The sequence below is a fragment of the Heteronotia binoei genome, chromosome 8 (assembly GCF_032191835.1).
Source record: "Heteronotia binoei isolate CCM8104 ecotype False Entrance Well chromosome 8, APGP_CSIRO_Hbin_v1, whole genome shotgun sequence".
In the NCBI taxonomy this organism is placed as follows: domain Eukaryota; kingdom Metazoa; phylum Chordata; class Lepidosauria; order Squamata; family Gekkonidae; genus Heteronotia; species Heteronotia binoei.
In genome coordinates this window covers 25966218-25982365 of record NC_083230.1, presented here as the reverse complement: position 1 = coordinate 25982365, position 16148 = coordinate 25966218, and the positions used below count along the sequence as shown (strand labels likewise).

Genomic DNA, 16148 nt, shown 5'->3' with positions numbered 1-16148 from the left:
ATGAAGGCGGAGCTTGAGTCGTTAAAAGAGCTACAAGTCTACGAAGAGTCTGTACTACCACCTAATCATAAACTCTTGGGTTGTAGGTGGGTTTACAAATTAAAATCTGGGGCAGACGGAAATGTGTGTTATAAAGCTAGACTAGTAGCACAGGGGTACTTGCAGTCTATGCAAGATTATGACGAAACATTTGCCCCCACACTCAAAGCTACATCAATCTTTTGTGCTCTGACTTATGCAGCCAGGCATAACTGTGTTGTAAAACATCTAGATGTTAAGACCGCTTACCTACACGCTCCTCTAGAACACACATTGTATATGAAGTTGCCACCTGGTGTTTCTGGTGGAAATAACAATGTAAATGTGTGCTGGAAACTTAAAAAATCACTGTATGGTTTAAAACAGTCTGGGCATCAATGGAATCAGTTCTTAACTGAATGTTTAAAGAAGCTTGGTTTCAAGCAAGGCATAGCTGACCCTTGTATATTTCTCAAAGGAAAAGGGGAGCAGCAATGTTTAATCCTTGTCTTTGTTGATGATTTAGCTTTGATTTGTAGAACTGAAAAGATGATGAAATCTATTGTTGAAACTTTGAATGAACAGTTTACTGTGAGGGATCTGGGCAACATCAGACAATATGTTGGCTTAGACATTGAACCTGTAAATGGTGGGTATCGTGTCTCACAGAAGGGTAAAATAGCTCAGTTGCTAAAGAGCTATAAAATGGACCAATGCAGGGGAGTGCAATCTCCTATGCTGCAGAACTTTGACTTAAATGATAGCAACAGTCCACTGTTTGACCAAAGCATCTATCAGTCTTTGATTGGAAGTTTATCTTATATAGCTAACTGGTCAAGACCTGATATAGCTATGGCAACTAACCAATTGGCAAGGGCTGTAAAGGAGCCAAGACAATGCCATTGGATGGCTGCTAAACATGTCCTTAGATACCTAAAGCATACTCTAGAGTTAAGCTTGTATATAACACCTGTTAAGGATCTAAAGGTGCATGCTTACGCAGATGCAAGTTTTGCTAGTGATCAGAGCACCCGGCAGTCAACCACCGGTCTGGCAATTTTCATGGGTGGTGTCCTGGTAGGGTGGAGATCTCTGAAACAACGACATGTGGCTCTCTCGACATGCGAGTCAGAGTATTCCGCACTCAGTACAGTCTGTAGTGAGTTAACCTGGTACAAACAGCTACTAGCTGACCTTGGTTTGTTTTACATAGAACCTATCACTGTGTTTGAAGACAATCAGGCGGCTCTAAAGCTAGCAACCAATCTTGGAGTTAAATCAAGATCCAAGCACACAGACGTCAGGTTCCACAATGTGAAGCAATGCTTAACAGACAGGCTAATCACTTTAGAATACTGTGCAACGAGTGACAATATTGCAGACATTTTCACAAAGGCTCAGACACCTTTTAAACATAAAGACAACTGTATAAAACTTGGTCTGAAGTGAAGTTGCAATATTACTGCCATGTTGTTGATATGTATGTGAACTATGAATGTAAATAGTTGATGTTACCTGTATAGAATGTTTTTAGTTCCATAAGGGGAGGATGTCAGGGTTTGAGTTCCTTTAAGAACTAAACTGCTGAGTCAAGGTTATGCAACTAAAACTATACAGCTGTGATAGAAGTCACGAGAAGTCACAGGTGTAGCTCATGTTACCAATCAGGCTTAGGATTGGGTGGCTGCACTATATCTGTGGTAGCATTAGCCACAGCACTTTGCCTTGGTTACATGCCGTGCCTTGGCCTTGGGCGATGCTGGATGAATGACATATGTGAAGGAGAAACTCTGTTGAACTGTTTCTTGGAAGGAGTGACTTACTGACTGACTTGCTGGATTCATGTAATGTATTGGACTGACTTTGACTTCTCTATTGGACTGTGATTTGGTGCTGCATATTGGAGGACTGCTATTCTGTGTATGACCATTGCCTGTTTTGACTGCCTCTTACGTCTAACCCAAAATATATCTGTTAACTGGCTGTTGTGGAGTCTGTGTTTTTACCACAGTGTTCTGGAGTGCACCCAACTATCTACTCACTCAGGGGACCACACCTTCCTGCACATTCAAACTCTGTCAGTCTTAAAGGTGCTTTCTTTGTATCTCTCTTGTGTGATCCAGGGAACTGGGAAAAGGAAGCTCTGGCTCTTTCCTTCCTTCCCCAGCCAACAGAAGGAAGAGAGGTTTGGCTCAGTAGCTCTGCTGTGCAATTGAGAGAGCCTGGCAAAGCAAGCTCCCCTTCCTCCCCAAAGGAGGAGCCTCAGCCAATGGAGAAAATAGAGGCTTTGCTCTGCAGCTCCTGTGCAATTGATCCAAGTCCTGCAAAGCAAGCTGTGATGCAGAAGGAAGCAAGAGATAGGGTGAAGGAAGCAGATGACAGCTGGTTGCTCGGGGACCTGATAGGAGCCCTTCGGGGACCTGATTCGGCCCCCAAACTGCATGTTTGACACCCCTGATCTAACTTGTCTCACAGGAGCGCTCTGCAGATAACATGAAGGAGGAGAGATTTATGTTGTCAGTCACTATGCATCCCTACTGGGCAGGAAAGCACAGCATAAATATATAGTCAGTTGATGTTGACTGCAACAACACATTAATGAAGAATTTCCCATACCTTTTGTACTTCAAGCCAAAGACATTACATAATCCCACATAACAGAGAAAAAGGCTATGGAACTCATTTTAAAAGACACACTGGCTGCTACCAGACTGGCACTTTGGGCCAACTCAGAGACACCTCTGAAATTTGCCCAAAAAATCCCTCCAGACAGAAATATGTGCCGCCCACCCCTGTCCCGTACTCACCCTGTCCTCTCGGCCACTCCACCCAACTTGAAAAGCTACCACTTTGGAGGTGGTAGCAAATGTTTGGGCTGGCCGCCAGTTGCCTTCTTGGCGTCTGGACAGGGAAGGGCGCAAACAAGGCGACTTGGCAATGTGAAACCACCAAACCTGTCTCAAGCCATTTCCACCCCTCCACCACCCCCAGAAACCATCCAGAATGCTTGAGCGTTTGAGTGCATGAGTGCTTGACCTGTAGGGGAAACAATATCCAGCTTCTGAGGCACCTCCCTATCTGGAAGCGCCCAGCTGCCTCAAGGACAGGATGGGGCCACCTTGCCGGGGACCGTCTGGAGGCTCCGGGGTGGCTCTTTTTGAGCCATCCCAATTTGGGATGCCTCCCAGCTGCCCCAGAATGCCTGTCTGCTATCAGCCACTGAGTATTTCCCAGTTTCTGCATCCTATTCATTAATTGATAACACATCTGAGTCCTGATCAAGATGCAAGAACTTTCACAAAGTTTTCTAGCCAGACCAAACAGGGCTGTAACAGCGTTCATTGCCCAGACCTCAGTCTTAAGAAGAATGCAAATGCAGCTTCCCCAACATTCTGAAAATGCAGTAATGGGCTGTGCAGCTTCATCCACTGCCTTTGTGATGTTCTTCCCATTTCATTAGTCCTGTGAGAACAGTACAATCTTGTGCAGTCTATTTGGATTTCCCATTATATTTTTAAAGACACTGAATCGACGTCCCCTGCTTCTTCAACAGTGCAAAAGGGAATTAAAGCCTTTTATTAACTACTAGGAGTAAGGCCTGTTGTGAAGAAAAATACAATGGGCTCTAGAAGGAGGCTCTGGGTGAATGCCTGCCACCCTTGCTGTCTTTCCCACCCACTCAAGTGAAGGCATTGACTCCCCTTCCCACCTCAGGGGAGCTGATCTCTGCCATCTAGAGACCAGATGTCAATCTAAGTAATTTCCAGTGGTTCCCTAGGAGGAAATGGCATTGTACCTCTCTGAGGTCCCACCCCTCCTCAAACCCCACCCTCTCCAAGCCCCACCCCTTAAATATCCAGGAATTTCCTAACCTGGAGTTGGCAACCTTATCTTCTTCCCTTTATTTGCCCCTCTGACTTCAGCTTTCCATTGTCTTTCCCCTCCATGCAGCCTCTACATAGGCTGTCTTTCACCACAGGGTGGGGTGGGGGAGGACCAAAGCCATTTGCATCATTCTCCTCTCACAACCCTGTGAGGTGAGTAAGGTTGGAAGTCTGTAACTGGTCTAAAATCACCCAGTCCACTTCCACAGCAAGAACCTAGGTCCAGCAGACCCCACTCTAAAGCCCTACCCCTTAAATCTTCAGGAATTTCCTAACCTGGAGTTGGCAACCCTATCTCCTTCCCTTTATCTGCCCCTCTGACTTCATCTTTCCATTACCTTCCCCTCCCTGCAGCCTCTACATAGGAAAATTACAGTCTTTCTTCAAGGGGGGGGGGGACCAAAGCAGTTTACATCATTCTCCTCTTCCCCCATGTGATCTGAACAACAATCCTGTGAGGCAGATTAGGCTGGAAGTCTGTGACTGGTCTGAAATCACTCAGTAAGCTTCCACAGCAAGGACCTGGGTCCAACAGGCCTCACCGTGAAGCCCTAACTCCCTATGCCCTCCTCAAACTCCACCACAGAACCTCAAGAAATTTCCTACCAACCTGGAACTGGCAGCTGTAGTAAGAAGTGGCCCCCATGAGTTCTGCCTCAGAGACCTGTAGTGATATCTTTCAGACCAAACAGTCTCTCTCTGACAGAATGTTTAATAGGGAGGAGTCCTCAGCCATTACATCAGTTTACATCATTCTCCTCTCCACTCTTTGTTCTGAATAACAACCCCATGAGGCAGGTTAGGCTGAAAGTTTGTGACTGGTTTGAAATCACCCAGTTAGCTTCTACAGCCTTCACCTGGAGATTGACAACAGTGGTTCCACAGGAGGAGAGGTCTCTCCCTCAGATGCAGGCCTGGTGCCCAGGCAGCACCTGCCTAGCACCCCCTACGCCTGCCCTGCAGGCGCACCCCTCCATGGGGAGAGCAGCCGTGGCAGTGTGGAAGGGGGGCTGGGAGGGCTCCGGCCGAGACAGGCCTGTGCAGTGCACTCTTGGAGGTGTTCTTCTCCGAGCCAGGCTTCCCTCGCAAAATGCTGGAAGGGTTCGAGGCAAAATTGGCGAGTTGGAATGTTTAGTGTTGTGGGAAAATATAGACATTGTGGGTATTTCAGAAACTTGGTGGAATGAGGAAAATCAGTGGGACACAGTGATTCCTGGATATAAATTATATCGGAAGGATAGGAAGGGAAGAGTTGGAGGTGGGGTGGCTCTGTATGTCAGAGAGGGTATACAGTCCACTAAGACTGAGAAGGTCAGAGAATGAGATTCACTTCTAGAAATGCTTTGGGTCAAAACAGTTCTTGGGTCAAAAGAAAGCTTAACTCTGGAAGTTTGTTATCACCAACCTGAGCAAAAGATAGAGAATGATTATAAAATGATGAAAGAATTAAAGATAGCGGCTAGACATAAAAACTGTGTCATAATAGGTAGTTTTAACTACCCATACATTGATTGGGTCAATATGAGTTCCAGTCGGGAGAAAGAGATTGAGTTTCTAGACACTCTCAATGACTGTGCTATGGAGCAGATGGTTAAGGAACCTACCGGGGGAGAGGCAATCCTGGACATGATCCTAAGTAATGCCCAAGACCTGGTGAGAGATGCAAAAGCGATTGCACCACTTGGGAACAGTGACCATAATGTTATTGAATTCACCATTTGTATAAATAGAGAGTTGCCCCAAAAAACCAACACAGCCACTTTTAACTTTAAAAGTGGTAACTTCTCTGAGATGAAGAGCCATGTGAGAAGGAAACTGAAAGGAAAGGAAAGATAAATAGAGCCAAAACCCTTGGGAAGCTTGAAGGCTATTTACGATCCTAGAAGGTCAGATAAAATACATACTGCAAGTCAGGAAAGGCACAAATAGCTATAGAAAAAGACCTGCATGGTTAACAAACAAAGTAATTGAGGTTGTAAAAGGTAAGGAGGATTCCTTTAAGCGGTGGAAAGCTAGTCCAAATGAGGTTAATAAAAGGAAACACAGGCTGTGGCGAATAAAATGCAAGTCTGTGATCAGGCAGGCAAAAAGCGACTATGAGAAGCATATTGCAAAAAACATAAAGACTGACAATAAAAATTTCTTCAAATACATTAAAAGCAGGAAACCAGTCAGGGAGGCAGTGGGGCCCTTGCATGACCAAGAGGTAAAAGGATTACTGAGGACGATAGGGAAATGGCTGAGAAGCTGAATTCATTTTTTGCCTCTGTTTTCACTGTGGAAGATGAGAAGTGTTTGCCCACTCCAGAACTGCTGATTTCGGGAGAGGTGTTGAAAGACCTGTGTCAGACTGAGGTGACGAGAGGAGGTCCTACAACTGATAGACAATTTAAAAACTGATAAGTCACCAGGCCTGGACGGCATACATCCAAGAGTTCTGAAAGAATTCAAAGGTTAAATTGCACATCTCCTGACAAAAATATGTAATCTTTCATTGAAATCTGCCTCCGTTCCTGAGGACTGTAAGGTAGCTAATGTCACCCCCATCTTTTAAAAGGGTTCCAGAGGAGATCCGGGAAACTTTGCTAAGATGTCTATTACAGTTTGAAAATGCTCTCTACCAAGAGGTTTATTGCACCTTGAAGAAGTCTCTGCTAAGAGGTCTTTTATAGCTTGAAAAAGCTTTTGCGAAACAGGGCATTAGTACAACCTTGTCCTTTCCTCTTTGAAAATTTGGCTGCATCCATTGAGAGACATTCATCATTTGGAATATCACACCAGGGTTATATGGAAAAGCTGGACAATTTTACCATATAAAGGAAAAGAACTCTTGGTGTAAATGCTTCTTTTTGTTCAAAGAACTGAGTATTATGGTTGTTTTGATGAAAGCAATATATGTGGGTTAAATACAATTATTTATATTTGAATGGTTTTTCTTGTTATGTAATTGGATATAGAAGCTGGTTCATGTGGGGCTTTTTGTTTCCTTAATCTCCAGGTGAGGGCTGGAGATCTCTCAGAATTACAACTGCTCTCCAGATAGATGGCAGAAATCAACTCCTCTTGAGGTTGGAGGGGGGGGGAGTCAATGCCTTCACTCAGGTGGGCGGGAAGACGTCAAGGCTGGGAGGGGCACTTTCCCAGAAGCCTTTAGTGGTACCTTTCCAAGTTGGTAGGAAATTCCTGGAGATTCTTTGATGGAGTTTGAGGAGGACATATGGGTTAGGGCTTCAGAGTGGGATCTGCCAGACCTAGGTTCTTGCTGGGCCAGTCATAGACTTCCAAGCCTAATCTGCCTCGCAGGGTTGTTGTTCTGATCACATGAGGGGAGAGAATGATGCAAACTGTTTTGCTCCCCCCCCCCTCCACTGTAAAGAAAGACTGTCATTTTCCTATGTAGAAGCTGCAGGGTGGGGGAAGGCAATGGAAAGCTGAAGTCAGAGGGGCAGATAAAGGAAAGGAGATAGGGTTGCCAGCTCCAGGTTAGGGGTGGGGCCTGAAGAGGGTGGGGTTTGAGAAGGGATAGGACCTCAGACAAGTACAATGCCATTTCCTTCCGAGGAGCCAGTGGAGATCACTCAGATTTACAACTGCTCTCTAAATGGCAGAAATTAGCTCCCCTTGAGGTATTGGGGAGGAGTCCATCCACTTAGGTGGATGGGAAGACAGCAAGGGTGGCAGGCACTTCCCAGAGCCTCTTTCTAGAGCCTGTTTGTATGTTTCTTCGCAACGGGCCTTACTCCTAGTATATTATAAACCTTATAACGTGAGAGAACTCAGCAATTCTTTGACATAATTTTAAAGCGTTTTCATAAACATGGAACAGTTAAAAGTTCACACCAAAAGCCTAGAATGTTTAAATAAAGCAGTGTGTTTACAATAAAAATGCTTGGAGGCCAAGAACAATATTTAATGGTTTAATGCCGATTTATACCTATAGTTGATCAGTTTGCTTATTTAAATGAGTGATTAATGCCATATTGATTTTATATAACTGCAGCATTTGATGTGATTTCTTTAAAGCAGGGGTGGCCAAACTTGCTTAATGTAAGAGCCACATTGAATAAATGTGAGATGCTTGAGAGCCGCAAGACATGAATGTAAGATGTTCAAGAGCCAATGAGACATGAATATCTGATGTTTGAGAGCCACAAGATGGATGGATGGAAGGAAGGGAGGATTTTGAGACATGAACAGACCTTATTCTTCTGAGGGACTGTTTTTTGAGATAGAGGCACCAAATTTACAGCATAGCATCTGGTGCCTCTCCTCAAAACACCAACCAAATTTCAAGAAGATTGAACCAGGGGGTCCAATTCTATGAGCCCCAAAAGAAGGTGCCCCTATTCTCCATTACTTCCAGCAAAAGGAAAGGCATTTGAAAAGAGTGTGGTCCTTTTAAATGTGATGGCCAAAATTCCTTTTGGAGTTCAATCATGTTTGTCACAACCCTGCTCCTAGCTCCACACCCAAAAGTTCCTGGCTCCACCCCTGAAGCCCCCAGATATTTCCTAAGTCAGACGTAGCAGATGGTTGGTACATTCTATAGGGAGGTCTGTTCATATCTCAAAATCCTCTTTGTTTGGTTTATTAGTAACAATGTAAGACTCAGGGCTTGAATTCAACAGGAGCTCACAGGAGCGCCTCTCCTGAACTTCTAGCGAGGGAGTTCTCTCCCCACGGCACACAGATCCCAGGGCATGTGCAAATGAGATATGCTACTATGCTTCTGCACCTTTCCCCCCCTACAAAACGACCCCTGGTAAGACTCATAGCCATGCTTTGTTAACTGAATGATATCTACATGTCTAGGAAAAAGACTTTGGGCGTTTTTGCACTGACCTTCAAGTGGCGCGACCACCCTCTTCACACCGGAGGATCTGCGCGGATTTCGCACAAGAAGCGCCGGAGCACCCAAAAGAGCCGGCGACTTCCGTCGCGAAACCCGCTCAAACGGAAACCGCCAAGAAGCAGGAAAACGTTTGACCGGCTTTTGCGACGGAAGTCGCCGGCTCTTTTGGGTGCTCCGGCGCTTCTTGTGCAAAATCCGCGCAGATCCTCCGGTGTGAAGAGGGTGGTCGCGCCACTTGAAGGTCAGTGCGAAAACGCCCTTTGTTTAAAACATCCGTTTGAAACATTTTTCAGGTGCAAAACAACACTGTTTAAAAGTGCTGACTGGTATGGTTATTGTGCAGATGTGAAAGGAGAACATTATAAATACACATGCTCCAGAGTTTAGACGAAGTTGAACTGGGCATGCCTGCTTGTCATAGGGGAGGTCTTGACATGTCATGATTGGGAGGATCGGCAGAAGCTATTAAAAACGTGTTGTGCTGTTGTTCAGATGAATTCTTCGACTGGACACTGAGCTGAAAGGGTTCCTTTTATTAATAAAGTTTTTTTTCCCCTCTGCTAACCTGCATCCCAGCCTTTGGTGTGACTGATTTGCTGAAGCCACAACTAGGCTAAGAACCCCCAGCTTTGGGGATTGCTAACACTCTCAATAAAATGTTCTCCAATGTTAACATAATCCAGAGTTTCAGTGCTTTATTCAGATTTTCCCTAACAGTTTTGCCACTTTGTCAACAATCCCTTGATTGCTACTTAAATTGGCCTTTACCAGATTCAATGTGTCCCTCAAACCCAGTATTAAACCTAAGTTCGCAGCTTCTCAGAGTGGGAGGCAGTGAAGGGAAGATTTCTCTTATGATTAGGGTTTGTAGAATCTTTCGGGCTCAAGTGCCGTGTTCTACTGGAGAAAGTTTTTCTTCCGGACGTTTCGTTCTCAGCTGCGGAGAACGCCACTGAGGATGTTCTCCGCAGCTGAGAACGAAACGTCTGGAAGAAAAACTTTCTCCAGTAGAACACGGCACTTGAGCCCGAAAGATTCTACAAACCCTAATGATGTTACCAGCCGTGAAAACCTGAAATCTTTGATTTCTCTTATGCTTAGGCTACCATGACTCTGGGACCAGCCTGGAAAATGGGCCCACTCACACAATCACATATAAATATTTAAGGTATGCACAACCTCCTAACCACACATGATAAATGAGCAACTCACTCCCAGCTACAGACACTGATAATGAATTGGTCTAACAGAAGGAGCTGTATAAGCAAACCTTCTAAAGCATAACAATTCTGCAGGCAAGCCACACCTATTTGTATTGGGTTAGCATTTCATACCATGGAGTTTGCTACGATGTTCCAAACCACTGGTGTTATGCATTATGTCCTCCTTTGAAAGTCTTCCCGCCCCCCTTGAAGTACACAGAGTTCCACAAATTCAGTTGCCAGTAATGAGCACCTCTACTCTTAGGATATAGATCACCTGCACTTGTGGCAGCATAAACTAATACAATTTCACCCCAGCATAAGCTTTGTTACCTCTAGTACAAGAAAGCTTAATGATGGAATAAAATTTTGTTAATCATTAACATTTCACAACGCTCCTGCTTATTTTATTATTAAGGAACATTTTCAAATTCTGCTGCTCAACACCTATTACACAAGAGAAGCAAAAGATTTTCTAGCTCAGATGGCTTGCAGCCCTGAAGTACAATTTACAGACAAGGTTTGATCAACAAGGCAAACTAACGAGAAGCAAGGAAGGGACACATCAGGGATGTGAGATAATGGTGAGGAGATCCTTACTTGGCAAGCATTGTAGATCAACTGGTGCTCCAGTTTCTTGATGCCGAGAATCTGCTGAAACATTTCATAAAGCTGTTCTTTGCTCAAAATAAGTTCCGATACAGCACTTAAAGCCATCCGGTTTGACTGTTTGTACAAGTCCTCTTCTCCCCTATAAATGGCATCATATTTAGCTATCCAAGAACTGAGCACAGTCTCCTTACTTAATCCATCAATTTCAGGCAAGCTTCGGACCCGCTTTTCTATGTTCTTCTTAAAGACATCTCTAAAGTCGTTGGCCGAACATCCTCCGCTGTGGACCATTCTGGCAACTCGATCGCTTTTCAGAAAAACCTTTAAAAAAATGAAATAAGGAATTAGGAACACAAAAAAGGTGTGTGGAAATTACCATTTAACTATATTATGGAGCAAATCTGTTGGAGGTATTCAAGCGTTTACAAAGCTATTGAACTTCTGCTAAATGAAGACACCGTATTAACCTATTTCAGGTTCATTACTCCAACTGTTAAACTGCCAGTGCTGCGATAGAAGTTGCTATAGCAAAAACAGTTTTATTGAAAGTGAATAACAGTACAACCCATGCGTGGAGTACTTCTGGCAGAATGACACATGCCAACCTCAGTCAGAGATTACTTAAAAATATAAAGCAACAAGCACAGTTCAAAAATCTTGAAACATGTCCTGACCTGGATAACCTAGCCAAGCCCAATCTCATCAGATCTTGGAAGACAAGCAGGGTTGATTCTGATAAGTACTTGGATGGGAGACTTCCTTGGAATACCAGGAGTCAGGAGGACAGGGTCAGCCTTATTCAGCCACCTCCATTAATATCCTCCATGCCCCCCATAGGGGTCAGTCTCCAGAGGTTGTCATGACTTACAGGTGTACACATGCACACACACAGACAAATAAAAAAATACAAAAAAATCTTGAAACATTTTGTTAACATGTTGCATCATCTCTAGGAATTTCCTTCAAGGTGGAAAATAAGGAGGTACCATTCTTAAAGATACTTTTCAGTGGGGGCAGTTGGATATTGCCAACCTGATAAAATGCCTGTTATCTCAGGGTCTGGCTCTGGTTAATAATACACAATACTATTTCTGTCAGTAACTGTGTAGCTTATAAATTACTGCATCTTAGATCATCTACTGTCATCTACTGTCAGAGTGATGAGGTCATGTGACTGTGATCACAGGACAGGCTGATGCAATGCCCGGTAATTGCCTGTAGTCACAGTGAGTGACTACATATTTGCTGATTGGTGGGCTGAGCTATAAAGGTGCTAACTAGCAAGGTTACTTTCTCTCTCTGTATTGATGATTGTCTGGCGTAACACTTCGGAGCTCTGGATTGTAATTATACTGCACTTATCTGTAAATACTTGTAAATACACTGATAGTTTTAGTAGACTCAGTGTGAAGTCTCTTCTTATCTGCGTTACCATTCTTATCAGCCTAATAGCATGCCGCTCTGCTAACACGCACTGTCCATCAATTTCTGCCTCCTGAACCCTGGTGTCAAGCATCAGTATTTCTCAATAATTAGTCTTTTGTTGTTAAATCAAAAGTTGCTTTATTGTAGAAACTCAGAAGCTTTACCAAGGACAGAATCCTTGAAAGTAATGACATATACATGGTTACATAATTACTATATAGGGTTACTTCAAAGGATAGTATACAGATGCAATTTGAGTCACGGGTTCAAAGGTTACTACATAGTATCTCTTTTATTACTAAGGAATTTAGGCTATTAAAAACATCTCCCTTTCTCACACTTCTTCTGCACCTGATAAGAACTGTGAATCTGGGGGAGAGGCACCTCACAGCCAGGCTTTAGTGTAAACATCCTTGGGCTAGATAGATTTACTGCTTGCCCAAACGTTGTAAAAAGAAGGGGGGCGGTGGATACTAGTGGCCTGCTCTCTGTCTAAGAAACCATCATGGCACTTAAAAATATGCATGCTTGACATACTGCCCCCCTAAGGCTTTCTCCGGAGTTTCTGAGGATGTTTCAAATAGAATTTTTTAATCAGCTCTGGCACTCTCACATTTGAGCTGTCAACCCATTCATTGTGTGCTACAGAAAAATGTTTCCACCGTGTCCCCCACTTTAAAGTCCCAAGCGGGCGAGTGGTGCTTATCATAAAGTTTTTTGTAAGTTTCTTTCACTGCGTCCAAGTTTTTTTGGATATTGTTCCACGCCTTCCCCAACTTTCCCCACCATTGCTCAAAAGTTGATGGTACATCTGGTTTCACTTCTCCTGGTAACTGTGGGAACGGCTTTTCCTCATATCCATTCACTAGCAAAAATGGAGAGGTTTTAGTGGAGCTATGTAGGCTGTTATTGTATCCATACTCGGCAAACGGGAGGAGGTCTAACAATTTGACTGCTGATAGTTCACAAAGCACCTCAAATATGGCTTCAGCAGAGCGTTCACCCTTTCCGTCTGTCCATTTGTCTGTGGGTGATATGCGGAGCTTAGACCCTGCTTAATTCCAGTCAGTTTACAAAACTCCCGCCAGAAGTTGGCAACGAACTGAACACCCCTGTCACTAATTAACTTGTCTGGGAACGAGTGTAGTTTCACCATGTGTTGGAAAAATAATTGGGCCAGTTTATTGGCAATAGGTATTTGTGAGCATGGAATGAAATGGGCTTATTTAGAGAAGGTGTCCACTACTACAAGAATTACGGTCCTTCCCTGAAAAGGGGGAAGTTCTATAATGAAATCCAATGAGACTACTGACCACGGTCTAGTTGCCATCTCTAGTGGTTGTAATAACCCAGGAGGGTCCTCCCCCCCTTTTTTGGCCATCAAACATATTGGATAGGAAGAACATTATTGGAAATATCTTTCTTCATAAACGGCCACCAAAATTGTCTATTCACTAGATGTAGGGTTTTGACATATCCAAAATGCCCAGAGAGTTTACTGTCATGACAAAACTGGAGAACTTCTTTTTGGAGGCTCTCAGGCATGTAGAGTTTACCATCCTTGTACCAAACCCCCCCTTCATCTTTCTTTACCCCTTCGGGTATGGCGTCCCCTTCTTTTTCCACCTCGGCAATCAGTCTCTCTCCCCCCCACTTCTCTTTTACTTTCTCACGCTTTGCTTTTGAGTGCGTGGTTACAGCTCCCCCCAATTGGCTGGGGGATATGAGATAATCGATTACCTCCTCCCTTTGGCTATTGTGTTGAGGGAGTCTCAATAAGGCATTTGCTAGAAAGTTCTTAGATCCAGGGATATGTTTTAACTTGAAATCAAATTCGGCGAAGAATCCCACCCATCTAATTTGCTTCTCAGTTAGTTTCCTGCACCCCATTAGGGCTTCCAGGTTTCTTTGTTATTATTTTGTAGTTACTATGAAGGCAAGATGAAATAATCACTGGACTCTTGGCTCCAGTGCAAAGCCATTCAACACAAGAGCTAATCATTGTGTCCTTCTTTGCTGGGGAAAATGTTTATATTGCTGAATAAGTAGCTGCTTTACAAAATACAGCCATTGAGACTAGATACTGAAAAAATTCTGTTAATCAAACACATAGAAATACTACAATTTATTTATTACTGAAAAGTACTGTAAAAATAAAACCTTAGAATCTAAATCTGCAGCCCCGTTTGACAATAAGAAGTATAATTATACGCAAAGAGAATATTACAGCAATTGGAATTTGATATCATTGGATGGAAGGAACAAATTCTTAAACTTCTAAGGTTCATAGCCCCAAAACTCTACATTTTTACTCATACTTTCAATGCTCTGGATCAAACAAGCTTTTCTGCTGGCACAAAAGGGATGAGGACCCCTTCAGGCTCCTGAAAAGGCTATACTCAGAATCACAAGACAAATGTGGATAAAGATGACACATAGGATGGGCGCAGGAATCAAGCAGTAGCACTCCTCCTCCTCCTTCCTCAGTGAGTGCCAACTGAATGAAATTCAGTAAGTAGCAGGACTGAGCTAAAACCACACATTGATAAATTTTCATTAGTTCTGGGATGACCCATCTCAACTTTAGGGCAGCATTTGTCTAATCATTCATTTGCATTGCCCCCTCTCTCCTGGTTGGTCTTGCTGTTCCTCTATGAAACTGTTTCATAGCAAAGTCTGACTGGCACATAGAATCATAGAGTTGGAAGGGACCTCCAAGGCCATCTTGTCCAACCCTCTGCACAATGCAGGAAATCCACAAACACCATCACACCTGCATCATGGCCAGAGATGCAAAAAAAACCCAACCTCCAAGATCCCTGGCCAAATTGGCCTCGAGAAAAGTGCTTCCTGAACCCAAAGTGGCGATCAGCATTACCCTGGGAATGTAAGAAAGAGCCACAAGAACTAAGCACTGATGCAACCCTTCCTGCCCTCTCTCTCATGATCTGCCTAAGTTCATTTATTTATTTTATTTATTTATTCTATAATTTATATCCCGCCCTTCCCACAGTGTGGCTCAGGGCGGCTCACAACAACGACAAAACAATAAAACAAGGTACAAAGTTAATACATTTAAAAGTCAAAACATTTAAAAAACCTAAAAACATTAAAATCTTAACATTAAAGTTCACAAAATCAGCATGGCCATCTGTTTGAAAATCTCCAAATAAGGAGACCCCACCAACTCCCAAGGAGACCTGTTCCACTGAGATTCTGCTCTATCAGGAAGTTCTTCCTAATGTTTAGCGGAAACTCTTTTGCTTTCATTTCAACTTATTGGTTCTGGTCCAACCTTCCAGGGTAACAGAAAACAACCCTTCACCATCCTCTATGCGTCACCCCTTCAAGTACTTGAAGATGGGTATCACATCACCTCTCGTCTCCTCTCTAGGCTAAACATACCCAGCTCCTTCAGCCTTTCCCTGTAGGACGGTCTCCAGACCCCTCACCATCTTTGTTGCCCTCCTCTGGACTTGTTCCAACTTCTCTATATCCTTCTTAAGTTGTGGTGCCCAAACCTGAACACAATAGGTAAGGTCTAACTAGAGCAAAGTGATACCATCACTTTGTGTGATCTGGACACTATTACTTCTGTTGCCCTATAGATGTCCCAACTTGTCTATAGTCTTCTTAAATTGTGGTGCCCAAAACTGAGCACACTACTCTAGGTGGTCTAACCAGAGCAGAGTAAAGCGATACCATCACTTCACTTGATTTGGATACTATACTTCTGTTGCCCTAGATCTTTTCACTCATATTACTGCCAAAACAAGTCTCCCCGTCCTATAATTAATTATGCATATGATTTTTCCTATCTAAATGTAAATAGCTTTACATTTATCCCCATTTAAATTCATTGTATTTGTTTTAGCGCAGTTTTCCAGTCTGTCAAGAACATTCTGTATCCTGATGCTGTCTTCTACTGTATTTGCTACCCCTCCCAATTTAGTATCATCTGCAAATTTAAGGAGGATTCCCTCAATTCCTTCATTCAAATCATTTATAAAGATGTTGAACAAAACAGGTCCCAGGACAGATCCTTGAGGCACTCCACTCATTCACTCCTCTCCAAGAGGATGAGGAATCATTCACAAGCACTCTTTGGGTGCAATCTGTCAACCTGTTACAGATCCACCTAACAGTAATAGGATC

The 16148-nt window shown here is 43.5% G+C and overlaps 1 protein-coding gene across 2 annotated transcripts in view; it reads right to left on the bottom strand.

Annotated features, from left to right (window-relative positions):
- Positions 1 to 16148, bottom strand: part of CADPS2 (calcium dependent secretion activator 2) — a 644998-nt gene that overhangs the window by 500547 nt on the left and 128303 nt on the right. For both annotated transcript variants that reach the window (XM_060244821.1, XM_060244822.1), the window contains exon 3: positions 10557 to 10889. In XM_060244821.1, coding sequence (XP_060100804.1) covers positions 10557 to 10889 — 333 coding nt within the window. The remainder of the gene's footprint in view (positions 1 to 10556; positions 10890 to 16148) is intronic.